This window comes from Lemur catta, chromosome 2 (assembly GCF_020740605.2).
Source record: "Lemur catta isolate mLemCat1 chromosome 2, mLemCat1.pri, whole genome shotgun sequence".
Classification (NCBI taxonomy): domain Eukaryota; kingdom Metazoa; phylum Chordata; class Mammalia; order Primates; family Lemuridae; genus Lemur; species Lemur catta.
Genome location: NC_059129.1, coordinates 34,141,799 through 34,169,248, shown reverse-complemented (window position 1 = coordinate 34,169,248; position 27,450 = coordinate 34,141,799). Strand labels below are relative to the sequence as shown.

Below are 27,450 nucleotides of genomic sequence, written 5' to 3'. Positions count from 1 at the left end.
GCCTTTACTCTCTGTCTAGAGTCACTCTCCTAAGCCCTCTTCCCCCACAACATATCTACATATCTTAAAATCTCATTCAACACTTACCTCCTCCAAGTAGCCTTCCCTGATGCTCAGATAAGAGTTAATAGCTTTGTGTTCACAGTACTTCATTCATTGCTTAAATATAACATTGGCCAGGTACAGGGGCTCATGCCTGTAATTGTAGCATTTTGGGAGGCTGAAGAGGGAGGATCGCTTGAGGCCAGGGCAACACAGCAAGACATCTAGAAATATATATGTGTATATATATACATATATATATATATATACATATATATGTAAGTATGTATTTTATTAACAGGGCCTGGTAGTCCATGCTTGTAGTCTCAGCTTTCAGGAGGCTGAGGCAGGAAAATTGCTACACTCCAGCCTAGGCAATAGAGCAAGACCCTGTTTCTACAATAAAGAAAATTTAAAAATAAATGAAAACAAATATAACATACTACATTTTACTGTTATTCACCTGTTTACAAGTTTATCTCCGTAACTAGTCTGTATGCTTCTTGAGAATTAAGAATCATATTTATCTCTACACCCACTGGATGAGGAGGGGGACGGGGAGGGAGGAGGGGAGGAGAGAAAGTGGGGGACCAGAGTGGAAGTAGGAGGGAAGGGGTCCTTGAAAAGTGTTTCAGGCTGCAGTAAGGCAGCTAGGACATTCTAAGAACTAAGAAGTTCAGAATGCCAGAGCATAACGAGAGAGAAAAGAGTTATGAGCCTGGATAGGCAGGCACAGGATGTAATTGACTATGGATATACATTAAGGCATTTAGATTTCAGCCTAAGATTTTGGGGATAACTGACTATAAGCAGAGCTGTGGTATATAATGTTTTGATTGCTGTAGAAGCAACATGGGAAATAAATGCAGAGCAACTATTTAGGGCACTATGATAGTTATCCAAGTAAGACAAGATAGTGGCCTAGATCTCAGTGGTGCAAATGGGGATGGAGAAAGATGGATAGAGTGGATAGAGGCAATATATAGGTAGTAAAAGTGAAAACACTTGGCGTATATGGATATGGGGGACTGAGGCAAAGGGAGGAGTCAAGGATGAAACACTGCTTTTTTTTTTTTTGTCATTTAACCTCTATTTAGTCATCTGTGAAACTGGTTTAATAATATCTGACCTATCAACCTCAAGGGATTCTTACTAGGATCAAATGATACACTGCACATGAAGGTACTATGAAAAGTATATAGTTAATTGCATTACGTTATATAAACACAGTATAGCAATTTACTGAAGACCTTCCATATCTGGCACAATACAAAGCACATTATGTAGGCAATCTCATTTAATTTTCTCAAAGATGTCACTTACCCCTACTTTACAGATTAGAAATTGAGTCAAAAAAGTAGGCCGGGCACGGTGGCTCACGCCCGTAATCCTAGCACTCTGGGAGGCTGAGGTGGGTGGATTGCTCGAGGTCAGGAGTTCAAGACCAGCCTCACCAAGAATGAGACCCCGTCTCCACTAAAAATAGAAGGAAATTATCTGGTCAACTAAAATATATATATAGAAAAAATTAGCCAGGCATGGTGGCGCATGCCTGTAGTCCCAGCTACTGGGGAGGCTGAGGCAGGAGGATCGCTTAAGCCCAGGAGTTTGAGGTTGCTGTGAGCTAGGCTGATGCCACGGCACTCACTCTAGCCCGGGCAACACAGTGAGACTCTGTCTCAAAAAAAAAAAAAAAAAAAAGTTAAGTAACTGCTCCAAGGTCACATACTGAATAAACATTGCAGAAGTAGAATTCAAACTCAAACTGACTCTAGAATTCTAACACACTGCCTTGCCTCACAAAATTTTCTTGCCTTACAATGCTCCTCTTCATTTAACTCTCTCCTGAATCAAACGGCTAAACACCTTGCTGCCACCTCAACTTCTTCATTCATGGATTGAAATGGATCTGCTCCCACAATGTAGTGAGACTTTTTGGTTGAAATTTTCCAAAAGGCATTCTGAAATTCTCCAGTTCTATAGAAACACAGAGGGAATAACTTCCTTGTTATTCTATTTCACATCATATAATGAAAATAATTAAACCATAAACTTTAATTTGCTTGAAAGTGTGACAACGGAGACTAGTAGAATGATACAATACAAATAGATCGCCTTTACAACGATCACGTGGATCCTTTTGTTTTGCTGAGAATCTGCTTAATGTCTGGTATATTAGTTGTGACTCAAAACTCCAATATTTGTTCATCATAAATTCTTTGCATTAGTATTACTTTTTAAGAAAATACTGCATTATAATATTGATTTTGATTACTGAGTTTTGGAGTCCCCTTGAATTCTGTACCTCAGAAGAGTGGAAGTCTTCCCACTCTCCTCTTCTGTACCAGTAACCAGATGCCTGAAATTCCACAAACTGCATCTGTTTACCTGTTACATTTCGTCTCCCCACTCATTTTTAACAGGAGTTAAAATAAATCTGCATGCACACCATGTAATGTCTGTAAAACTAAAGAAGTCTTTTATGAGCAGTCCTATTATTTACTCATATAGGTACTTTGTGATTCTCAAATACACAGGACGCTGGATACTAGAAAACAATTGCGGAGATCTTTGGAAAGTTTTTATCTTAAAAAGCAGTCCCCTCAAAGGTTGGACAACACGACTCAACCAAGTTTTAGTTTTCAAATCTGCCTTAATGGCCCGAGGCCTCAGCAGGAGCCTCAGCCCTATGGATGGACTAATTCTTGCCTCTCAATTCCCATCGCATTAATCCCGTAGCTTTCTAAAGGCATCCAGCACTTTCTACCTTTGCATTCTATCTCACCTTCCCTAGGCCTTCAAACACTGCACGATCCTAGGAAAGGGTCCTTATCAGAATCATTCTATGTCCCCACAGCACCTGGTACACCGCCGAACACATAGTTCATAGTCTAGAAAACTCGAGCGAAAGGGATAAAAGCAGCAACGAAAAGCAACTAAGAGCAAAACGCGCGCGTGGGGGAAGGAGGAAGCCCACCCTACGCCCCGCGGACACGCGCAGCGCTGAGCGGCCTACACGGCGGACAGGCAGGCCCTGCCTCGCGCAGAGCAGGCCGCACGCCCCGCCCCGCCTACGTCCTCAGGTCGCGGGTCAGCAAAGCGGGGCGCAAGCCGTACGCGACTCCGCAACCTACGAGCCCAGCAGCCCGGACTGCCGCGGGACAGGCTCCTCCCGTGCGTAATGGCGCCGCGGCCGAGACGCGGGGGGCGGGGCCGCAGGCAGCTGTGCGCCCATGACCCAATGAGCGAGCGCCGGCCAACTCGCGGCCCAATGGCAGCGGCGCGCGGGCACGCCGGGGGTGGGCCCGGCGCGCCCGACTTTTCCAGAAGACCCGGATAGTACCTCCCAGCCACGCCGAGCCGGCTCTGGGCACTCTGCACGCCGGCTTTTCCCGTCTTCGTCTGTTAAACCTGCCATGGCGGCCGTGAAGACCCTGAACCCCAAGGCCGAGGTGGCCCGAGCCCAGGCGGCGCTGGCGGTCAACATCAGCGCGGCTCGGGGGCTGCAGGACGTGCTGAGGACCAACTTGGGGCCTAAGGGCACCATGAAGATGTGAGGCGGGGCTGGCGGGAGGGTTGGGCGGGCACCTCGCGCTGCCGCGGGCCTGGGGAGCTCGGGACCGCGGACTCGAGTCCGCCGCGTCCCGGTCTCCGCGCTCGCCGCTGCGGTCCCCCTTCCCCGCGTCCTCCCGCGCCGGTCTTCCTTCCTGCTCAAAGCCGCTCTGCCCCGGCCATTTCCTTTTGCGTCGAGGCTGTCTCCGTGGAGAACAAAGCTGCCCTCGTGCGCGGCGCTCCCCCGCCCTCTGGGACTTGCAGCCAGCGTGAAGACTCGGCACTGCACCTTCCTTCGCCTTGCTGGGTGGAGATAACCAGCCCCGTGACCCCCGCTACCTAGGCTCCCGAAAAAGCCCGGTTTTTATGGGACTTTTAATTTGGTTTCTATTGAAAAAGTCACATTGGTTCATTTCTGCCCATTGAACAGGCTTGTTTCTGGCGCCGGAGACATCAAGCTTACCAAAGACGGCAATGTGCTGCTTCACGAAATGGTGAGAGGCTGCTCTGCTAGGTCAAAAAGGTTTTGATTTTGTGTAGTGCGTTTAATTTGTAGAAAGATTTCTAATGTTGATTCTCAAGGTAGGAAGAAATTATATTCATCGACTCTCAACGGGTAGTCATTCAGAGAAGGAACGTCATCTGTAATAGTACTTATAGTACAATACAGTGAGGAGCCCTGGAGCCTGACAGACCTACATTTGAATCCCCGCTCTTTTGCCATTCACAGTCTGGGCTAAAGAATTATAATTATGTATTAAGAACAAGTATAATAAAATCTGAAGGATTATGGGTGACTTGACACAATCTGCTGGGCAAAATGCAGCAGGATGGTTACAGTTTTTCTTTATTGAAGACAGCAATTTTTGTTACATCTTGCCCATCTCCAGCTGGAGGGGAGATAAAACTCTTTGCTTTAACATTTTTAAGGTCCCAGGGATCAAAAAAATGAGATTATTGAGGGGAGCATCTGTTTTACTCTTCCCTAAATTCCCAAAACCTAACAGTTCAAATGCAAGAAAAAGAAATGACTTGGCCTCTGATTCGAGTTAAGAATGAAATTTAGGGTTTTGATGATAGTGTACTATGCTATCAACATCCAAATGTTTATAAATATTTTCAGTAAGGACTAGGGGGTGTAGTTTTTGTTTTAGTGGGTTAGATGGTGGCCTGTGTTAGCAGAGAACAAGTGGATCCATAGTTTACAGTTGATATCAGAAAAGCCATATATCTACATGGCTCTTTATTTGGTTTTTATTGTGAAATAAACATAATACAAGGAAGCACATGAAACATTTACAGTTTGACAAATACAAGATGAACACATGGAGCTACCACCTCAGAAATTCCCTCCGCCTTGTACCTCTTTTCATCAGTCCTGAGGGGGTAGGGGGTCTGTTTTTCGTATTTTTTTTCCCTTAACACATTGCCTGCCAGGTTAGTTGTATTTGAGTCGGGCTATTCTTAACCCCGAGGCCTCCTGAAACAAAATCGTGCAGTTGGTTTCTGAAAATCCTACTTGATGTTCTTATTGTTACAATTAATATTGACAATTCTAAAAACATGGATTGTGTTGCATATAACTCGTGCACAGAAAACAATAAAAAATAACAGATTAGAAAGGATTGTTTTGTTTTAATAAAACACCATGGCCCCAGGGAAAATGTTTTTTCTAACATGGCAGTCAATGTGTTAAAAAATTAAAAACCTGTCACAAAGTTGAAAAAAATTAGAATATATGCCCTTGGATTTTCACCTTTGAAATGCTGTTTATACTGAGAACATTCTCCTATGTAATCATAATATTATACCTATTAACATTGATAACAGTATTGTATACAGTCCATACACAATTGTCCCCTCAAATGTCTCTTTCTAGCTGTTTGCTACTGTTCCCCATGTCCCATAGAAAGATGTCCATAAGCTGACATTATATGCCTATTAATATGATACTGAGAAGTAAACTGTTGCTACCTGCATGGTACTTTTGTCAAAAATATTTAACATAAGCAAATTTAAGATAGGATAGTCTACACGGTGATGGGCCTAAATTCTTAAAAACTGTGTCCCCAAAGACATAAAAGGCTGGGGAACTATTGTAGATTAAAGACACATAGCCAAATGAGGCTGGGTACAGTGGTTTATGCCTATAATCCCAGCACTTTGGGAGGCAGAGGCAGGAGGATCACTTGAGGTCAGAAGTTTGAGACCAGCCTGGTCAACATAGGAAGACCCCATCTCTACAAAAAAATACAAAAATTAGCCAGACGTGGTGGTATGTTCCTGTAAGTGCCAACTACCTGGGAGGCTAAGGCAGGAGGATTGCTTGAGCCCTGGAGTTTGAGGTTCTAGTGAGCTCTGATGATGATACCACAGCACTCTAGCCCAGGCAACAGTGTGAGTCAGACCCTGTCTCAAAAAACTGTACAACCAAGTGCAGTGTAGGACCCTTGATTGGATACTTTATAATTAAGAATCTCTCTGGTGACTTTGGAGATGCGAATATCCTGTTCTAAAACCTTTCCACACAGTGAGTGGTTTAGGTCCCATGATAATTTATGCTAAGAAGGCAATTTTTTTTTTCCTGTTTAATTTGGTCAATGCCAAACAATAGTGGAAGCTGCTGGGCTTTCATTTTAGAAGATAACCTGGCTTAGTCTCATAAGAACCCTACATAGATATAAAATTATGTGTTACTGTTACTTATTAGATCTGTCATTTTGAGTAAACCTTAACTGAATCTCAAGCTTCCTCATCAGTAAAGTGGAGATAATCTGGAAGTAGATTTATCCTTGAAAATGTTTTGATTATCATAAGTAGGTGTGCAAAATAGCTAATTTTGACTTTTTTTAATTGAAGTAATATGTAGCCAAACACTTGGGCGATTTTTTTAAGTAGATTGCACATTTTGTTTGTGGCATATTTGGACTGCTTCACCTCTTGTGATTCTTTGTTTTTCTTTCAGCAAATTCAACACCCAACAGCCTCCTTAATAGCAAAAGTGGCAACAGCCCAGGATGACATAACTGGTGATGGTACTACTTCCAATGTCCTAATCATTGGAGAGCTGCTGAAACAGGCGGATCTCTACATTTCTGAAGTATACACAACTCTATTGTTTCTGTGGTATTTTATTCTATGTAGGGAATGTCTGGTATTTATTTATACAAATTGAGGTACCTGAGGCGATTTGGTAGAATATAAAGATTAGGGAGCTTAAATCTGGGAACCTAGGTCTTTATCCTGTTCTGACACAAATTGTGGTCTTGGACAGTTTATGGAACCTTCTATGGCCTGAAAAGCATAATTTTTTTTTTTTACCAAGTTGCATTGCATGCATGATTTATATCTGTCTCTATAATGTAGATTAATAATTGAGAACTAAAAACGGGATGCTCAGGACTAGCATGTTTATTTGTAGGAAAAAAGCTAACCAGAAGCTTACATTTAAGTAACAATTCCACAACTGTTTTAGCCCAACTAATTCTAAGTTTAAAGCAAACCTTATTGATGGAGTACTAATCCACTGTCCGAATTTCCTAGGAAGAGAGAGAGGGATGTGAATCAGTTTTGGATTACTTGTGGAAAATATGTAATATTCCTGCTGACTACAAATTATTGGGACATAACTTTGGGTTTTGATATTATTCCTGGTGGTTTGCACAGTGAACACCCAAGTGTGCTTTATAGTTCCCTTGGCTTTGACCCTGTGCTAGAGCAATGTCTGTTATTTTCCTCTGCATTGAAAGGAGTATTTATCCTTTTAAATGTATTCAGAAAGCCAGCACATTATGATATCTTGATTGTATTAAAAGGTATGAGTGATTCAGAATATGCCTTCAAAAATTATCTGAACTTTATCATGAATTTAGTTGCATCTAATAGAAGATGCTAGTGTAATTGTATGTTTACTTATAGGGGCTTCATCCCAGAATAATCACTGAAGGATTTGAAGCTGCAAAGGAAAAGGCCCTTCACTTTTTGGAACAAGTCAAAGTAAGCAGAGAGATGGATAGGGAAACACTTATAGATGTGGCCAGAACATCTCTTCGTACTAAAGTTCATGCTGAACTTGCAGATGTCTTAACAGAGGTATGTGTTAAATTTTGTGTGTGTCTGCTGTAGTATACCCATATGGAAAATCCCTGATAGTAGACACTTACCCAATTATAGGGTGTTATCTAAAGTCTTCATAATATCATGCTATGTGAAATAAGTGGGTTCATTTTTTGTGGCAATGATACCTAATCTGTGTCTCTGAAAAGTAAAATGAGAAAATTGAAATAATAGTATACCTCACCAGGTTATGAAAGTATAATTAGAGCTTTCATTAAAAGGCTTATAAAATGGAGATTTCATTATTAGAAAGCTTCTAATTATCAGTATTTGTAATAAAATAGCAAGAGGTGTTAATGATTCTTTAGGTAATTAAAAATTGAGATTTCAGAAATGTAAATTACTTCAGCCCTTTACGTACAGTGTATTTGCTCATAGAAAAAAAGGTTTAAATTAGTTGAGATTTTTAAAGTGAAGAAACTGTCTACTTTAAAACTTTTGAAAAACAAATAAGTGTTTTGACTTCTGCAAATTGTATTTAATGGTCATACTCCTATTGCAGGCTGTGGTGGACTCCATTTTGGCCATTAAAAAACAAGATGAACCTATTGACCTCTTCATGGTTGAGATCATGGAGATGAAACATAAATCTGAAACTGACACAAGGTAGGTGGTACAAAGTTATGAAATATTAACACTGTTTAGAAATTTACAGGTGAGTTTTATACTTTTTGATATAAAATGCATAAATGTATTTATCCAAAGATATAAATTGGATAAATTGCTAGGTAAGTATTTATATTTACTCTTAGTGACATTTCTCTTGAAATAAGTTAAATGTTATGCTATATTTGTGGTCAGAATGATTCTGAAAAGTGAAGTACATCAGCCATTTGGCATTTATTGAACTGCTGGTTACAAAGCATAATGAGAGGCTGTTGGGGAATTTTTTTTTTTTCCCCAAAGACCTCGTTTGGAAACCTGTTTTTAAAGGAGGTGATCACAATTTAATAGCCTACCAGTTGAGACCATCTCTCTACAGAATTTTCTATACAAGATAGGGTTGTTACTTTTGTTTGAATGGCTTGTCATGTTCTGGAATATTGCTTTTCACAGTTGGCTTTACCCTAGGTTACCCTAGGTTTCACTTAAAAGTCTGGTTCAGAAAATTCAAGAAATGTGTTTGTGTGAAAATTATCAGTTCAGTGTTAATTTTGTTGTATATTACACCCCCATCTGGAAACCAGTAACATTATACTTTTCTACATGTTTTAATAGCTTAATCAGAGGGCTTGTTTTGGACCATGGAGCCCGGCATCCTGATATGAAGAAAAGAGTAGAAGATGCGTACATCCTGACATGCAATGTGTCATTAGAATATGAAAAAACGTGAGTTTATAACCCCTTAACAATAGAATAGAGAAATGGAGGAGCTTGGTATTTTGGGCAAGTCACTTTCTTTTTCCCCACTGTAAGAACAATGATGCCACAATTTGGTTTGGGGAGAATTATAGGAAACAAACTCTGAAAATGTATAAGGGGCAGGATTGGAGCTCAGTGAATTATTTGTTCAATCTTAAGACTAATCTAGTTTCAGAGGCTGCTGTCTTATCTTAAAAAATAAACATTTTCCCCCTTTCTGTTGTTTTTTTAATAGAGAAGTGAATTCTGGCTTTTTTTACAAGAGTGCAGAAGAGAGAGAAAAACTAGTAAAAGCTGAAAGAAAATTCATTGAAGATAGAGTTAAAAAAATAATAGAACTGAAAAAGAAAGTTTGTGGTGATTCAGATAAAGGATTTGTTGTTATTAATCAAAAGGTAAGAATGAAATTTTGATTTATAAACTAGTCTGTATCATCTTTTTTTATTTTTAAGATGGAAGATGTTGAAACTAATTTGTTTTATTTTGTTTTAGGGAATTGACCCCTTTTCCTTAGATGCTCTTGCAAAAGAAGGCATAGTAGCTCTGCGCAGAGCTAAAAGGAGAAATATGGAGAGGTATGGGTAGCAGATCATCTGAGTTATGTGAATTTTACTTATTTTCCAAGTGAATTGGGATTATTCCTTTTTTTCTACTTATTTTATTTTTGCGTATTTCCTTTTAGGTGTGCAATTTATTGACATTAACTACATTCACGTTATTGTGCAACTATCACCACTATTTGTCTCCAGAACTTTTTTGTTATCTCAGACTGAAACTGTACCCATTAAACAATTACTCCCTATTTCTCCCTCTCCCTGACCCCTTGTGAACACTACTTGAATTCGGTACCTCATATAAGTGGAATTATATGATATTTGTCCTTTTTGTGTCTGGCCGATTTTACGTAGCATAATGTTTTCAAAGTTGATGTAACATATCAGAATTTTATTCCTTTTTAAGGCTAAATAATATTCTCTTGTGTGTATGTACCACATTTCATTTATCTTTTCATCTATTGGTGGACATCTGGGTTGTTTCCACCTTTTGGCTATTGTGAATAATGCTGCTTTGAACATTGGTATATACTTGTTTTATTTTTAAATAAATACTGTACATATTTTTCTTTGTCAAGAAACAGCATCAAAAAGTTTCAGAGAAATAGGTTGTCCCAAAGAGCTCACCACAAGAAAGAGCTCTTGTCCACCTTTAGATTTCATATCAAAGGAATATTTGCTGATTTGCAGAGAGCAGTTTAAATAGTTAGGAGAAAAGACCGGTTTTCAGCTGGTTGGTGGTGAATGGAAAGGCTTAGGTTAAAATACATGTAGAATGTAACTTTAGTAATAATTCTGAAAAATGGCTTCCTAAAATTATTAGTCTTCTCTTTGAAAGTAACTGGTAATGTTGCTTATACATTTCTCTTAAAACACTTTAATATTTCAGGCTGACTCTTGCTTGTGGTGGAGTAGCTCTAAATTCTCTTGATGACCTAAATCCTGACTGCTTGGGACATGCGGGACTTGTTTATGAGTATACATTGGTAAGTGCATTTTCTTCCTGAAGGTAATAGTACTTTTTGGTTCATGAATTCTTCAGTAGAAAACTTAATTGAAATTCAGGATCAGAGGCCGGGCGCGGTGGCTCACGCCTATAATCCTAGCCCTCTGGGAGGCTGAGGCGGGTGGATCGCTCAAGGTCAGGAGTTTGAGACCAGCCTGAGCGAGACTCCGTCTCTACTAAAAATAGAAATAAAAATTATCTGGACAACTAAAAGTATATATAGAAAAAATTAGCCGGGCGTGGTGGCGCTTGCCTGTAGTCCCAGCTACTCGGGAGGCTGAGGCAGTAGGATCGCTTAAGCCCAGGAGTTTGAGGTTGCTGTGAGCTAGGCTGACGCCATGGCACTCACTCTAGCCTGGGAAACAAAGTGAGACTCTGTCTCAAAAAAAAAAAGAAATTCAGCATCAGATTTTTCTTTGTTTAAATGCATTTGGATGGTTTATGTGTAGTAATAAGCCATTGGTGAGGGAAAATCATACTTGTATGTGGTTTTTCAAAAAGAATTTGCTTTAATGTGGTCTATATTTTCTATTAATATGCTATATACTTATTCTCTCTGTGAGCCCTTCCACTCTGTTCACTGTGCAGCCAAATTCTGGGTTTTTTTGGGTGTTTTTTTTTTTTTTTTTTTTGAGACAGTCTCACTCTGTTGCCCAGACTAGAGTGCCGTGGTGTCAGCCTAGCTCACAGCAACCTCAAATTCCTGGGCTCAAGCAATCCTGCCTCAGCCTCCTGAGTACCTGGGACTACAGGCATGCACCACCATGCCCGGCTAATTTTTTCTATATATATTTTTAGTTGTTCAGCTAATTTCTTTCTATTTTTAGTAGAGACGGGGTCTCGCTCTTGCTCAGGCTGGTCTCGAACTCCTGAGCTCAAACGGTCCGCCCACTTCAGCCTCCCAGAGTGCTAGGATTACAGGTGTGAGCCACCTTGCCTGGCCTCAAATTCTGTTTTTGAGCATAATCTTTCTTCTACACATAGGGAGAAGAGAAGTTCACCTTTATTGAGAAATGTAACAATCCTCGTTCTGTCACATTATTGGTCAAAGGACCAAATAAGCACACACTCACTCAAATCAAAGATGCAATAAGAGATGGCTTGAGGGCTGTCAAGAATGCTATTGATGATGGTAAGATCCTCACTGTATTTAAACTGTATTCTCTTGCTGGTCTGAAAAGCATGGCTGAATACTGTGTTCTTTTATCAGTAGTTTACACAGCCAGACACCATGCAAAAGCAGTCTTCTCTTTAAAATGACTGATGATATGCTAAGTTTTTTCATAGCATATCATTATTAAAGGCGAATACAAATAAATAAACTGGTACTAATAGCTTGAAATAGCTGCCAAGTGCTAATTAGACCATTCTAGTTGAACCATTCTGCTGTTCAATGTATTAGTTGTGTGTACAGTGACTTTTAAATTTAAGTTTTGGCAGTATTTAGGTTGGTGTGGTCATAGTGAATTTATAAGAAATTAATGGCTTTCATATGTCTAGGGTTTTTTTTCCGCTCATAATTGATTCTACAGTTTTATTTATTTATTGTTTTGTAACTTAGCATTTCTCTTTTTTCCCTCATCCAACAGGCTGTGTGGTTCCAGGTGCTGGTGCAGTAGAAGTGGCAATGGCAGAAGCCCTAATTAAATATAAGCCCAGTGTAAAGGGTAGGGCCCAACTTGGAGTCCAAGCATTTGCTGATGCATTGCTCATTATCCCCAAGGTGTGTGAATACTTTTAACAATCGGTTTTGTAAACTACACCAAAATGATTTAGCTGATCAAACCTGTTTGATAGTGTAGGCTTTTTCATAATATGAATTTTGGATAAGCACATTTGATCAGTTTTCTTTCTGATGCTAGAATAGGTATTTGTCACCTAAGTGTATTTTGTTTTTAGAGGCTTGAATAGCTGAAGTTTCAGATGGTGAGAGATAATTATATTTTAAGAAATTTACAGTGTAGGGATTATTATTCTTGGGTACAAGCTTTTTGTTTTTTAATTAAACTGATGAATATCATTGTTTTCTGTTTATTCAGTTGGGAGTATAATTTATGACCAGTGTATTGTTGGGCTTGAGGTAGGTTAGAGAGTTGGTTGGTAACATAGGTCTAGTTCTTCTCTGAAAGAAAACATAGGTAATAGTTCTGTCTTCATTCAATAAGCATTTTTTTTAATTAATTGGAAATACTGTTTATTTGTTACAGACTTTACTATCAATTCTTAGTTCCTGTATTTCAAGAATTACTTATTTACTTTAGGTTCTTGCTCAGAACTCTGGTTTTGACCTTCAGGAAACGTTAGTTAAAATTCAGGCTGAACATTCGGAATCAGGTCAACTTGTGGGTGTGGACTTGAACACAGGTAAGAGAATGAAACTGTGTGTAGGCCGTGAACTAGATAATATATGTGAGTAAAGCCAGGAAAGATTAAAAATGGGGACAAATCATCTTTTTTTGCTGTGCATTTTGACACTGGTGCTATCAGGGAACTCTGGGTTCTAAATTGGAATAAAATATGATATAAAAATGGAATAACTAGATACAGTAATTAAGGGAATAGAGTAGACGTGAATAATTTGAAAGAGGATAGATTAGTTGGAGATGTTGCTGAATGGTGGTAAGTGGTTCAGGTTAATGTTGAAAGATTTTTATATTATACTTCCGTTACTTGATTTTTTAATCAGAAACTTTGATAAGAAAATATATTCAGTGATTGTATTCAAGGGTGACAAAAAGCTAAAGATAGCAAATAATGCTCGAAAAGAGGACCTAGAAATCAAATGAAATAATGATTATGGCCCTGGTCTTAGGTCCCTGTAACAATACAAATTATTATACAAATTGGAAGACAGGTAACAGATACATACATGCGATATGTACGAGACCTATTGTCAACATGATTAATTTAATAGAAAAGGTTTCTGGAATGAGGGAAATGATAAGCCTGTTTTAGCCAGATTATAGTTGAAGTGCTGTGTACTTCAGTGTGGATAAACAGGAATGTGTCCAGAAGAGCAGAGAGATTATTCAACCACTTATTAACCAAAGAGCGCCCATCAAGTCTTACAAGTAGAGGTCAGCCACTCATCAAAGATACTGTGGACAGGCATTGTGATTTGGAGTAGAAAATTGTACTAATAGAGAAGCTTTGAATTCTCATAGTTAATACTGGATGAAATGAGTAATGAGTGATAACCAAAGCAGCACAGAATGTTGGTTCTTATAGACAACATCTGATCCTATGACCTATATGTGATTTTAAGAAGACTTGGTTACCTTTCAGGTGAGCCAATGGTGGCAGCAGAAGTAGGCGTATGGGATAACTATTGTGTAAAGAAACAGCTTCTTCACTCCTGGTAAGTTTGGGGGAACCAAAACTAAAATTACCTTAGGGAATCTTCATACTCTTCATTAGGGGTGTTCCAATTAGTTGTTCTCCCTGCTCCCCACAGATAACATAATCAACTGGAAGTACAGAAACTAAACTGGCCCTCTGTGTAAAGGGGAAAGAGGAAATTTAATTGAATGTCAACTGTGCAGCTTATTTGGGAATGGGAAGTTGACTTGAATTAGGGTTCATATCATCTGAGCCATCTGATTTTTTTTCTCCCTTTTCAGCACTGTGATTGCCACCAACATTCTCTTGGTTGATGAGATTATGCGAGCTGGAATGTCTTCTCTGAAAGGTTGAATTGAAGCTTCCCTTGTGTCTGAATATTGAAAACTCTCCAAAGTGATCCTGAGGAAGATAGCTGTGGAATTTTTGTCCAAGCATCAAGTGGTTTTCAAAGGAATTTTCTTTGCCCATATGAAAAAAGGAGAGAACACTGGCACCTATTTAAATTCTGAAGTTCTGAAATTATAATTACAGTATTTTTTAAATTGCACTGAAATACACACACATAAAAGGAGGTCCTTTTTACCTAGCGAACAGAATGTTTTGCTTTAGCTGCAGTGACAAATTACATGTTAGATAAACATATGTTATCTACCTTGTTATTAAATATTCCTTGAAAAATTTTAATGGTTTAATAATTTCTTATGTGGATGTATTTTATCCAACAGTACCCTACTGTTAAGCATTTAAGGTGAAAATTTTTATGCTAATATAAATAACAAGTAATTTATGATTTTGAAAGCATCCCTGTTTCCTTAGTATAAATTTCTATGAGTAAAATTATTGGATCAGTTAGACTTACCACGCTTTTGAAATAGCTTTGCTAAAATGTTCCCCCAGAAAAGTGGGAGATAGGAGGAGTAAACTAGAGCCAGGGGAGTCCAGAGTGGCAAAAGTAGACGAGGCAGAAGTAAGATGGCTGAAGGCCTGGTGACAAAGAACTAAATAGGGCTACCAGGTGAAATGTGAGATTTTTAGGCTGACAGTATTTTCAAGCCTCTGAACTTTGCTGATGCGAAATATCCATCTCAAATCCCCTAGTATCGTGTTTTTTCACTTGGCTTACTGTTCTCTCCTACATGTTTCCACGAGATTGTTTTTATATCGTTGGTCTCTCTGCAGTCCTTGAAGGTGAAGTTGTGTGTTACTCAGCTTTGTATTTTGAGGGCGTTAGCAGCTGCCTACAGTAAGAGTGCAATAAATGTTTAGTTGAAACATTTCTGTCGTCTTGCATGGTATGCAGCACGAAAGCAGTCGCAGTACAAAAGGGAATATAATTTGTACAAAAGTTCAAACAGTGAGTGGGCTGCACTGACGGGGCTCCTCAACACAACGCGCTTTTTCTTAATTACCCTGGCGGCCCTGCGGGCGGCAAACTGCAGCCTCGGCCCCGTCAGTTAACCGCTGGGGTGCGGGCGGGGAGGGCTTGCGCACGCGCAGAGCGGCGGCCGACGGGGCGTGCGGGCGCACGCGCAGCAGAGCCGTGCGGGGTGCGTGCCGCGCTCATCCTGCGCCGGGCATGGGTCTCTGGCTGCCGCTGCTGTCCCTGCTGTCGCTGCTGCTCGCCGCACGGCTCAAGCTAGGTCAGTGTGTCTGCCTGCCCGCACCCGCTGGCGCCGCTTGTCCGGGGGGCCCTGGGGAGGGACGGGCGCTCCGCCCTGGTGAGGAGGGGGCCGCGGCCTTCGTGCCCGGGGTGCCCGGAGGCGCCCGATCTGGGGAGGCGGTTAGCAGTTCAGGTGGTACCCCACCGCCTTTTTTAACTTTTGACTTGTTACTTTGGAATCTTTCTTTTTTTTTTTCTTTTTTGAGACAGAGTCTCACTCTGTTGCCCGGGCTAGAGTGAGTGCCCTGGTGTCAGTCTAGCTCACAGCAACCTCAAACTCCTGGGCTTAAGCGATCCTCCTGCCTCAGCCTCCCGAGTAGCTGGGACTACAGGCATGTGCCACCATGCCCGGCTAATTTTTTCTATATATATTTTTAGTTGGCCAGATAATTTCTTTCTATTTTTAGTAGAGACGGGGTCTCGCTCAGGCTGGTCTCGAACTCCTGACCTCGAGCGATCCACCCGCCTCGGCCTCCCAGAGGGCTGGGATTACAGGCGTGAGCCACCGTGCCTGGCCACTTTGGCATCTTTCGACGTAAAAAAGTGAAAGAGAAAATGACGAGCCCCCCACGTACTCGTCGCCCAGCTTAAGCAGCTGACAATTTGTAAGCAGTCTTGCTCCATTCGAATCCCACTTTCCCCCTCTCCTAGAGCGTTTTGAAGTGGATCCAGGCATTATACAATTTTATTCATACATATGCAGCTTGAATAGTCAGAAGACATGAAGAAACATTACCATACTCTTTCCCACCTAAAAAATTGACAGTATTCCTTAATATTATAGCCACTCTGTTCAGATTCACCTATTATAAATGTTTTTAAATTTTAGTTTGCTTCTTAAATTAGGGTCAAAATAAAGTTTACACATTACAGTTGCATGTTGTTTCTTAATTCCCTTTCAATCTGAGATTTCCTTGCTTGCTCCTTTTTTTTCTTGCAATTTATTTGTTGAAGAAACTGGAAATGGATGAAGTCAGTGTGAGTATGTCAGAATGAAAAGAAGGCCAAAGACAGGATCCTGAGGAACATCAAAAGACCTGGACTCTGCCTTTGAGGAGCTAACTTACAGTGCTTAGACATCCTTTCTTGGGAACAATACCATGAAGTGGTACATCAAGCCAGAGAAATGTGGGCTATTGAAAACAGCACTGTAAGCAGACCAGGATCTGGACCTGTCTCCTGCTAACCAGCTCTTTAAGTCATTTTTCTTTATTGGGTTTGCTCCTGTGAAATAAGGAGATTGTAGCAAAGATCCTTTTTATTCTGTTATTTTCTGAGGCATTCAAACAACAAGTCTAAAGGAGCTCATTTAATCATTTTGTACTTGTAGTAGGTGCCAGGGATACACTGGCAAAATAGATGTCCCTTTCCTTCTGGAGCATGTGGTGTAATGGTGAGAATCACGAAAAATTTATGAGTTGAATAAGCGGAGAGAAAGACACAGAGAAACAACATGTGCAGAAGTATGGGTAGAAAGTGCTGCATGTATTTCAGGGTATGGTGTCTAGATTTCCCTAGCTGGGACAAAGGGTTGTGTAGAAGAATAAAAGGTAAGTGAAAACCTACCATGTGCTCAACATTTCACACATGTTATTTTAATTCATACAGCTACCACCTAAGAGATAGTTAGATATTATCCCCATTTTATAGATAAAGACATTGAATCTCAGATTAAATAATTTGCCAAACCTCAAAATCAAATTTTTAAGCCTCCATGTTTTGTTTTGTTATAAAATGGATATTGCGTATGATCCAGATAGTGTTTTATATATATGAATTTATTACTGATAACTCTCCTTTTTCGCTTCAGGTAATGGACAGGCTACTAACATGGTCCAGCTGCCAGGTGGGAGATTCCTGATGGGAACAAATTCTCCAGATGGCAGAGATGGTGAAGGGCCTGTCCGGGAGGTGACAGTAAAACCCTTTGCAATTGATATATTTCCTGTCACCAACAAAGATTTCAGGTACATCAGGTGTTCTTCCAGGAGGAATATAGGCCCTTTCTAATCTCTTCCCTAATATCTAAAGGGAAACTAGCTTGTTCACTATCACATATCATCTTTGCAGTAATACTGTGGGATAAATGTTATCTACATTTTTCAGGTGAAGAATCCAAAGTGCAAAGAGGTTTGACTGACTCTCAGTTAGTGCACAAACTGGGCCTGGAACTCAGATCCCCTGACTCTTCAGCCAGTGCATCTTCCATCACACTGGGCGTGGCACTGAGAAACAGAAGCAAAAGTCAAACACTAAACAGAAGCCTCTCCTACAGTGGGAAGGGATTAGGAGAAGGATCATGCTAGCTGAGAGTTCCTTAAATTCCATTTATTAATATATTGGTTGAAGGAAATGGCGTTGTTTTAGGAGTGAGACATTGTGGTTCTAGCTCAGTGTAAGAAGCCATGTTGAGCTGCCTCAGTTTCCCTAAGGCCATATGTTTTGGGTAAGCTAAAGTAAAAATGATGCAGAAGATATCTGCAACTTACCTTCAAATGGTACAGGGGGAAATAGAGAGACAGAGAGAGAGAGGGAGGGAGAGAGAAATATGGGAGGGGGCAGACGGAGGACTGGGGACAATAAGGCAAATGTGAGAAATGACTTAAATATTACATTTGTGGACTTAAACTTTTTCAAGATGAAAAATTGCAAGAAAAAAAATTGATTCAGGAGGCACAGACTGGAGTAAGCATAATGATTGTCGGTATAATCCTCAGACACTTGGACCCAGTGACTCTACCTCCAGGGCTTTGTCTTAAGGAAGAATTAAGGTTGTCTAAAACATCCAGTTATAAAGATGACGTTGTAAACAAATGTCTTAACAATTTAAGGATCGCTCAACATGTTGTATCAATATAACAGAATACTTAACAGTCATTAAAATCTTGTTGAAAAGAGTTATGAGATGTTAAGTGGAAACAATAACTTATAAAACAATATATAGGGTATGATCCAATTTTTGAAAACTATATATATATAAAATGTTTATGCATAAAGAATCTGAAAGATGAAACATTGTATTAGTTGATGGATTTTGCCCATGTTTTATTTTTAGTTCAAAATGAAAATAATTCCAGGAAAGCACCTTATTAAAGCTATTTGCAAATCCCTGGGTGAGTTGAATGTCATGATGGGATCATAAAAAGAGGCAGAGAAAGAAGAGGAAGAAAAGAAAAAAACCCCTGGGTAGGGGTAGGGAGGGAGAATCTAGAAGGATATATCTTTTAGTTGGTGTGATAATGGATGATTTTAATTTTTTTCTTTTAACCTACCTGTACTTACTAATTTTTCTGGAATACAATGTGCATTGCTTATATATGATTTTATTTTATTTTATTTTATTTTATTTTGAGACAGAGTCTCGCTCTGTTGCCCAGGCTAGAGTGAGTGCCATGGCATCAGCCTAGCTCACAACAACCTCAAACTCCTGGGCTCAAGCGATCCTACTGCCTCAGCCTCCCGAGTAGCTGGGACTACGGGCATTCGCCACCATGCCCAGATAATTTTTTCTATATATATTTAGTTGTCCATATAATTTCTTTCTATTTTTAGTAGAGACGGGGTCTCGCTCTTGCTCAGGCTGGTCTCGAACTCCTGAGCTCAAACGATCCACCCACCTTAGCCTCCCAAGTGCTAGGATTACAAGCGTGAGCCACCTCGCCCGGCCCTTATATATGATTTTAAAAAGTATTCTTAAACAGGACAGTTATTAAAGTTGGAGGAGAAATCACTGCTGATCAGGCTTGTACCATTCATGACAACCAGAAACAACCAGATAGATGGATGTACAGTATGCATTCTTTTATATTGCAAATTATGACCTGTTAGATGATGAAAATGTACTATCACTACCAACAAGTCCCTAAACTTTGCCTAGAATCCCATGACTTCTCTCTGTTCCTCTGGTAAAAGATCCTCACACTGGTGAGATGCTGTGGGATTGGTGAGCAGCTGTTGCTACACAAGCTCCTGCTCACTTCCTCCATTCGCAAAGCCCCTTTGATGGGTGAACAATGTCTTCTCATATCAAAGCTCTGGAACAGATGGTGTACTGTTAGCCCAAGGACAGCAATCCGTCTTACCCTGGCAATCTGCTTGCTGAAATTTACTAAACCATTCCAAATTATATGAAAATTCATTCTAAAATGTTAATATGTCATTTTTATTTGACTCAGTGTCTTTTATCTGTTAGATGGAGTTAATAACTATAAAACCTGTTCTGTCTACCTCCCATGATTGTCGTAAAATTAGATATGGGACGAAGACCTCTCAGAAAAGAGACTCATTCCCCACCCTTAAATCTCCTGCTCAGTGGCTTTATGCATAATCTCCAAAAACTGGAGACAACCGACATGACCTTTAACTGGTGACTGTGTAAGCAAAACATGTTGTATCCATACAATAAAATACAATTCATCAAGAAAAAGAAACAGACTACTGATAACAGCAACAACATGGATGAATCTCAGAAGCATTTTGCTAAATGAAAGAAGCCAGACCGCAAAGACTACATACTATATGACTTCAATTTATATGACATTCTGGGAAAGGCAAAACCATAGGGATAAAAAACAGGTCCGTGGTTGCAGAGGCATGGGGGAATTTTCGGGGGTGGCTAATGGACCTGTTCCGTATCTTCATTATGGTAGTGACTGTGTGCTTTGTCAAAACTCACAGAATTATATACTAAAAAGGATGAATTTTACTGTATATGAATTAGATCCTAATTTAAAATCTCCTGCCGAGGCTTTCAGGTTAATTCCTTGGTGGTCGGGAAAACTCTGTGGTGTGTGACTTAGAGCAGCGGTCCCCAACTTTTTTGGAACCAGGGACTGGTTTCATGGAAGACAATTCTTCCCCAGACAGGAGTTAGGAGGGGAAGTGGGGAGGATGGTTTGGGGATGACTCAAGCACATTACGTTTATTGTGTAGTCAAACCTCTCTGCTAATGATAGTCTGTATTTGCAGCTGCTCCCCAGCACTAGCATCACCGCCTGAGCTCCACCTCAGATCATCAGGCATTAAATTCTCATAAGGAGCCATAGCCTAGACCCCTCGCATGCGCAGTTTATAGTAGGGTTCGCCCTCCTATGAGAATCTAATGCCACCGCTAATCTGACAGGAGCGGAGCTTATGCGGTGATGCCAGCGATGGGGAGCGGCTGTAAATACAGATGAAGCTTCACTTGCTCACTGCTCACCTCCTGCTGTGCAGCCCAGTTCCTGACATGCCACGGACCAGTACCAGTCCATGGCCTGGGGGTTGGGTCCACTGACTTACAGGACAAGGATATATAAGGTTTCCTGGAGTAGGAGAGGGTGGGAGTGGGGCATGGAACCCTTTCAGCTGAACCAGGTGAAATATCTCTTTGCAGGGAGTTTGTCAGGGAGAAAAAGTACCGGACAGAGGCTGAGATGTTTGGGTGGAGCTTTGTCTTTGAGGACTTTGTCTCCAATGAACTAAGAAACAAAGCGACCCAGCAAATGAAGGTGAGAGAACCTGGTCTTGCTGCTGGGGGAGTGGGAGTGGGACTTGGACAGAGCATCCTATTGCCCTGTGGGGTCGCCTCGGCCACAGTGGAGAAGTAGATGTGAGACTAGAGGCAGAGAACAGCGAAAGAAACCCAAGCTGGAAGAGTCAGATGAATACACACTCCTGCAAGTTAACCCTGAGGTAGTTCTTGCATAGAGAGACTGGTGAGGATCCACATCAAGATAGGGTTCAAGATGCTTCCCGAACCAGCAAGAGAACATCTTGACAAGATGTCTCGTAAGGGTGGGGAGATTCCAGCCACAGCTCACTTCCACCAGCCAGGTCTCAGCTTGAAGTCTCTGCTCTGCCTCCTGCGCCCAGTCACTCGGGAAGGCGCCCTCGCTGGGCCAGCGCATTTTGCAGTCATGTTCCTTCTTTTTTGCAGCCTGTTCTCTGGTGGCTTCCAGTGGAGAAGGCATTTTGGAGGCAGGTAAGGGTTTATTCCTCTGCTTCATTTTCTAACCCTGCTGACTCTGTTCTCAAGGCCTGGCTTCCTTATACCCCTGGCACATCTAGGAACACTGAATTTAAAAGGGTAACAGGGAATTTCAGGGAAATAGCCAAGCAGTCCTGTTTCCTCTGCCCTGAGCTTCCCCCTGTTGCCCATCCTGTTCCTCCCTTTAGTCTCATAGTCTCTTCTGACCCTGGACGCCCCTCACTTACCACACTGTCTCTTCTAACTTCCTTGCTCCATCTAGTGGTAAAAGCTGAACTCAGGCACGCTAAGCCTAGCCTTCCTCAGTCTTCGTGAGCTCGCAGAAGCCTGTCTCACTTCCCCCTGGCTGTCAGCCTGCAGGTCCTGGCTCTGGCATCCGCGAGAGACTGGAGCTCCCGGTGGTACACGTGAGCTGGAATGATGCTCGTGCCTACTGTGCTTGGCGGGGGAAACGGCTGCCCACTGAGGAAGAGTGGGAGTTTGCTGCCCGAGGGGGCTTGAAGGGTATACAGATGCCAAGGCGACGCCCCTTTATCCTCTCCATCCCACCCTCCATGGGGGGCTTTAAAGGGTGGGAAGGGTCTACGTTTCCTAGAGCAATGCTTAGTAAGATATCTGTGGTAAAAGACCAGTTGGTTTCTTTTCTTTTTTTTTTTTAGATAGGGTCTTACTCTGCCTCCCTAGGCTGGGGTGCAGTGGTGTGATCATAGCTGTTCGCCGCAGCCTTGAACTCCTGAGCTCGAATGATCCTCCCAGCTCAGCCTTTTGAGTAGCTGGCACTATAGGCATGCGCCACATATCCAGCTAGTTTTTTTTTTTTTTTTTTTGGTAGAGTCGAGGTCTCACTATGTTGCCCAGGCTGGTCTCAAACTCCTGGCCTCGAGCGATCCTCCTGCCTTGGCCTCCCAAAGTGCTGGGATTACAGGCATGAGCCATTGCAGTTGGCCTTTTTTTCATTTTTAATCCATCTCAGACCAATACATCTATGAAATACCATAAAAATTAATAACTGGAAAAATGAACTAAAAAAACAGACATAAAATCTTTTATTTTTAGAGATTCCACAGTTACGTTACATTTCAATAAATATAATCAGAACAACATAGCATAGGGAAAAAGAAGAATTACCAAAACTATACACATCTCTTCCACAGGGGTGCAGGGATTAATACAAAGAATCAGTATTTACTCGTAACTGTCATTCTATAATACAATCCTAACTACACAAAAAGTTATGAAGCCAGGTGGGGGGGTGGTGCATGCGTGTAGTCCCAGCTTCTGGGGAGGCTGAGGCGGGAGGATCAGTCGAGCTCAGGAGTTCGAGGCTGCAGTGAGGTATTATCAGGCCACTGCACTCCAGCTTGGGCCACAGATCAAGACCCCATCTCTTAAAAAAAGTTATGTGAGTGAAAATCAATTCCCTACATTAAATACCTCTATACACTCTTTGAATGATCACCAGATACATCAATAATCAAAGTATGACAAATGAAATTGCTTCTTGAGTGTTCATTTATGAAATCTAAGTCCAGTTAACACATTTCTCAATGCTTAGTCAATTTCTGTGCTTATCTTGACACGGGCTGGTAACAAATAGTTCACAGACTAGCACTGCTCCCAGAACCACGCTTAGGATTGCACTGCCCTGCAGCACATCAGGAGGGCGGGGCTCCTAATGCAGTGCGGTGGGCGGAGGGGGTGGGCATGGGAAATAAAAGTAAGCTCACGCTTTTTTTCTCACCACCTCCTAACTTCCTTTTGGTTCACTCATTCTTTCTGCCCTTTTTCTTCCCCAACTCATCACCTCTCGCTCCTCTGCTGTCTCCTTGCCCTCCTGGCAGGTCAGGTTTACCCATGGGGGAACCGGTTCCAGCCAAACCGCACCAACCTGTGGCAGGTAAGACCCATGCCTCCTTCCACCAAGCGTTGATGGAGACTTGTACAGGCCAGGCACTGTGTTAGGCCGTGGGATCCAGAGGGCTTTGTGTTCTACTGAACTGATAAGCCGGCAAAGCAAAAGACAGCGTGGTAAGGACTATATGTTAAAGATTCGAAGAGTTGGGGAGGAAATCCCTGCCTGAGGGTGCAGGGGAAGACTTCACCAAGAAGGTGACATTTGAGCTGATTGGAGTTTGTCAAGTGAAAAGTGGAAGAAAGGGCTTTCCAAGCATAGGAGGCAGCACAAGTGTCTGGCTTTGCTCTGTGTGTTCAGAGATGTGCCAGATCCAGGGAGGCTGGAGCACAGAGAAACGGGGGTGAGGGAGGTGAAGTAGAGAGTGGGTTTGGGACAGATTATGAAGGACCAGATGTGCCAAGCAAAAGTTTTAGATTTTACCTTCCAGGCAGCTGGGAGCTAACTGAGACAGATTTTAAACAGTAGGAACAGCATCACTTTGACTTGGGGGGACTTGGGGGGATGCTAGTTGTTGCTAATTTGTGCAGGACCAGGTGAGGTCCAGCCACAGTGGTGGCAGGGGCCTTTGAATTTGAGGCTGTGGCAGTGGCCCGGGGGACTGTCAACACTTGAACTGGAAGTGGAATCGAGAGGGGAAGCCAAACAGGAGAGGCCTGTCTGAGAAGATGCGCAGGGTCTGGTCATTAATCAGATGTGGAGGGGTGGGCAACGTGCTGGTAGTGCTGCCATCATCCAGAGTAGATAATGTGCATGCCAGGGGTCCGAGGGATAGAACTTGATCAGTTTAGGATCCGCGTAGCTTGAGGTGCCTTTGGGTCATTTATATGCTCAGTCAGAAGTTGAAAAATAGGAGTCTGGAGCTTAGGACAGAGATCTGGGTCAAAACAAGTGGTTTGGGAGTCCAGTGTGCCTTGCAGACCTTGCTGAGAATGATACCCCCAGGGAGACGGTGTAGACAGAGAGCCACAGCCCCAGCATTGAAAAGGGCCTGAGGGTTAGACTGACCTTTTGGACGACCTTGGCTTAGAAATCAGAGCTTTGCAGAAAGACACATCTGACTTATTCACTGTTTGATCTTTGTTAACTAAACTATTTTGAGCCTCAGTTGCTAATTTTTTAAGTGGAGGCAATACCTGCCTGATAAGGTTGTGAAGATTAAATTAAAAGAGCTAAATGTAACCGACCTAGCGCATAGTAGTATTGAGTACTTTTAACCGCTTCATCTTCCCTTTTGTAAGAGCAGCTTCCATAGAGTGGTGGCAGCTGAACCCCAGTTTTAATGAGAAGAACCATAAACAAGTTGAACAGATTGCATCAGCAAATGTAGGTGACTTTTTCAAGAATTTTGGTGGTACAGAGCAGGAGAGAGGGAAGGCTGTGTCAGGGCCGCTGGGGCGTTCGCTCTGTTGGACTAGAGGGAAGGAGATGTTGCAGGAGGGTACAGGCAGGAGCAGGCCCTGCTGCTCAGGCAGGGCGTGCAGGACACACAGGAGGAAAGGAGAAGCCACTCCTCCCAAGGCACCATGGCGTGGGGGGTTTGAGGCAGAGGGTAGGAAGTTGCTGAGAGTGGAGAAAGCAGGAGTGGGATGGGCTTGACATGGACCACCGTGGGCACAGGGAAACACACACCCTTCCTGATCCAGCTGGGGGGTCGTGGTGGGGACATGAGGTGACTGGTTTGGGATATTGGGGTAGGAACCTCAGGTCACTGCCCCATGCCCTCCTCCTACCTTAGATGATACAGCAAGATGACCTTGCTTTTCCTCTGGATGGGCAGGAGCACCTGCCTTGGGACAGGATGGTAAACCTTTAGCCTTCATTTCTCCCACCAGGGAAAGTTCCCGAAGGGTGACAAAGCTGAGGACGGCTTCCATGGAGTCTCCCCGGTGAATGCTTTCCCCCCGCAGAATAACTATGGTAACATTTCTCATCAGGGTGCTGTCAGTGCTTCCGCATTGGTTGGTGGGATCATTCTGCCTGGTAGATGAGGCAGAGAGAAGCACCTCTCCCCACCCCAGATTTGCTCCCCAGGGGCTCAGACAGGGGGGAGGGGTGGTTAGGTGCTTCCTAGCCCGGGACTGACCTGCCTGCTGTGCCACAGGCCTCTATGACCTCCTGGGCAACGTGTGGGAGTGGACGGCATCGCCACACCAGGCTGCTGACCAGGACATGCGTGTCCTCCGGGGGGCATCCTGGATCGACACGGCTGATGGCTCCGCCAATCACCGGGCCCGGGTCACCACCAGGTGCGGGGCGTGGTCCAAGGGAGCGCACAACTCGAGCTGGGGCTGAGGGTCTAGATCCCAGGCAGCAGCAGAGCTGTGTTGGTTGTTGGTGCTGCTCCTGCACCTCTACCTCCACCGCGAGATGCGGGCACAGGAAAGAAAGCAAGCAGAGTTTACCGTGAAAAGCACAAAGGCCTCGGGCAACTTGTGACTTTTTCCTGCCAGCTTTTGGCACCAATGAAGACTGTTCGGCATCTTAATCATACAGGTTTCTCCTCTTGTCTTCACAGCTAGGTGGGCAGAGGGAGGGGAGTGGAATGTCCACATCAATAGGTCATTGCCAGTGATCATGGAATTATTGACCCTTCACACTGCTGGACACATGAACAATCAGTTTTTTACAATCAAGGCAAAAAGGCTTAGGGAGGTGCTGGGACCCACTCATCTCACGTGGATGTCCGGTGGTGGCACCTGAATGGTAGCATCCCTGTCTCCCGAGTTTCCTTCTGGGACTCTGTCTACTCCATCCATCTGTAGATTTAATTTGGCTGGTATCTCTGCAACTCCTTCCACCCCGGGATTTCTTGAAGACTGTGGAGAGTCCACTGTTTCTGTGGCCCCAGATTTCAGGGTTGCAGGTGTTTCTGTGACACGTGGAAACCCCTGGATTTTCCTCACCTCCCTTTTCAGGACGACTTCGTGGAGAAAACTGGGTTTGCCACAGATTCTACCCCTGAAGCAGTGGTTGGCCTTGGGCAAAACATTTCAGTCTTTCTAGTATCTGACTGTGGGTTTGTAAAATGGTGAACGTACCCTGCCTTCCAGAGCAGTTGGGAAATGGTAAACGAAGGCCTATCTGTGAAAGTTCTTCAAAAATAGGAGATGCCGATTAGAGCTATGAGTTCCCATTTCTTTCTGACAGGTTTGTTCAGCTGAGTCTAAACTACTGGCAGTAGAAGTTATTAGTCACTGTCCTTCCTGCCCTCTATGCAGCCTCTCAGGGCCACTCCCACTTCCCCCACTCTGTCCCAAGCACCTTCTCATCCCCTTTCCCCAGGAGTGGCACCCGCTCAGGACCTGCCCTCCACCAGGCTTCTTTCCAGACCATGCCCCCAGGCCGCAGCAGGCTCCGAGGGGCCGGGCGGGGAAGTTGGGTGAGCCCCCAAGCTCTTTCTCAAGGAGCGTTCACTCTCTCTCCCTCTCTCTGCTGGCAGGATGGGCAACACTCCAGATTCGGCCTCAGACAACCTCGGCTTCCGCTGTGCTTCCAGCACAGGCCGACGGCCCGAGGAGCTGTGAGCAGCTGTGCTCAGAAAACGACAAGCCCTCCTCGGCGTGTGCGTCCTTCCCTGGCCACACCCCAGACACCGCCACGCTCCAGGCTCTTCAGCTGCAGCCTCAGGAAAGAACTTCCCCTCCCCGCCCCCTGTGGCAGGCGTCTCTCCCCAGAGCCCTCAGAAGGGCTGCCACCGTCTCTCTCGGAGAAGGGGCCCAACTGACCAGCTGTGGCTGGGAGCTGGGGGTTTCTCTTAGAGGCCAAGCATTAACCATACAGGAGCCAAATATGCAAACAGTGGGAACAGAGTGCTCTGACAGGCAGTTAGTTAAAAAATTTACGATCTATTCCCTCCCCCTTTTTCCCTAATTCCAGAATCTAACATTGTTTCCTCAAGGCAGAATTTCCCCGGTTCTCTTTGTTTCCCCAACA

The 27,450-nt window shown here is 43.0% G+C and overlaps 3 protein-coding genes and 2 non-coding genes across 6 annotated transcripts in view; 4 read left to right on the top strand and 1 right to left on the bottom strand.

Moving 5' to 3' along the window:
* Positions 1–3,175, bottom strand: part of PSPH (phosphoserine phosphatase) — a 44,116-nt gene extending 40,941 nt beyond the window's left edge. Inside the window, exon 1 of one of the 2 annotated variants that reach the window (XM_045543215.1) lies at positions 3,160–3,175. The gene's annotated coding sequence lies outside the window, so the exon portion shown is untranslated. Of the gene's footprint in view, positions 1–1,365; positions 1,473–3,159 lie in introns of those variants that run through there. The other variant, XM_045543214.1, reaches the window with a different exon arrangement.
* A 124-nt stretch (positions 3,176–3,299) lies between these two features.
* CCT6A (chaperonin containing TCP1 subunit 6A) lies at positions 3,300–15,248 on the top strand. The gene is made up of 14 exons (XM_045543213.1): positions 3,300–3,595; positions 4,025–4,088; positions 6,560–6,694; positions 7,513–7,686; positions 8,213–8,316; positions 8,929–9,039; positions 9,308–9,467; positions 9,565–9,647; positions 10,516–10,612; positions 11,617–11,764; positions 12,222–12,355; positions 12,894–12,996; positions 13,918–13,990; positions 14,253–15,248. The coding sequence occupies exons 1-14, from the start codon at positions 3,459–3,461 to the stop codon at positions 14,323–14,325; spliced, it is 1,596 nt and encodes a 531-aa protein (XP_045399169.1). The 5' UTR covers positions 3,300–3,458; the 3' UTR covers positions 14,326–15,248.
* LOC123633768 lies at positions 7,253–7,386 on the top strand. The gene has a single exon (XR_006733774.1). It is a non-coding gene; the product is annotated as a small nucleolar RNA SNORA22 (small nucleolar RNA).
* Positions 11,813–11,947, top strand: LOC123633762. Its single transcript, XR_006733768.1, has one exon. It is a non-coding gene; the product is annotated as a small nucleolar RNA SNORA15 (small nucleolar RNA).
* A 258-nt stretch (positions 15,249–15,506) lies between the features above and the next one.
* SUMF2 (sulfatase modifying factor 2) lies at positions 15,507–27,159 on the top strand. The gene is made up of 9 exons (XM_045543211.1): positions 15,507–15,614; positions 17,445–17,601; positions 21,009–21,123; positions 21,552–21,596; positions 21,956–22,106; positions 23,444–23,499; positions 25,350–25,434; positions 25,619–25,763; positions 26,957–27,159. The coding sequence occupies exons 1-9, from the start codon at positions 15,551–15,553 to the stop codon at positions 27,039–27,041; spliced, it is 903 nt and encodes a 300-aa protein (XP_045399167.1). The 5' UTR covers positions 15,507–15,550; the 3' UTR covers positions 27,042–27,159.
* The last annotated feature ends 291 nt before the right edge of the window (positions 27,160–27,450 follow it).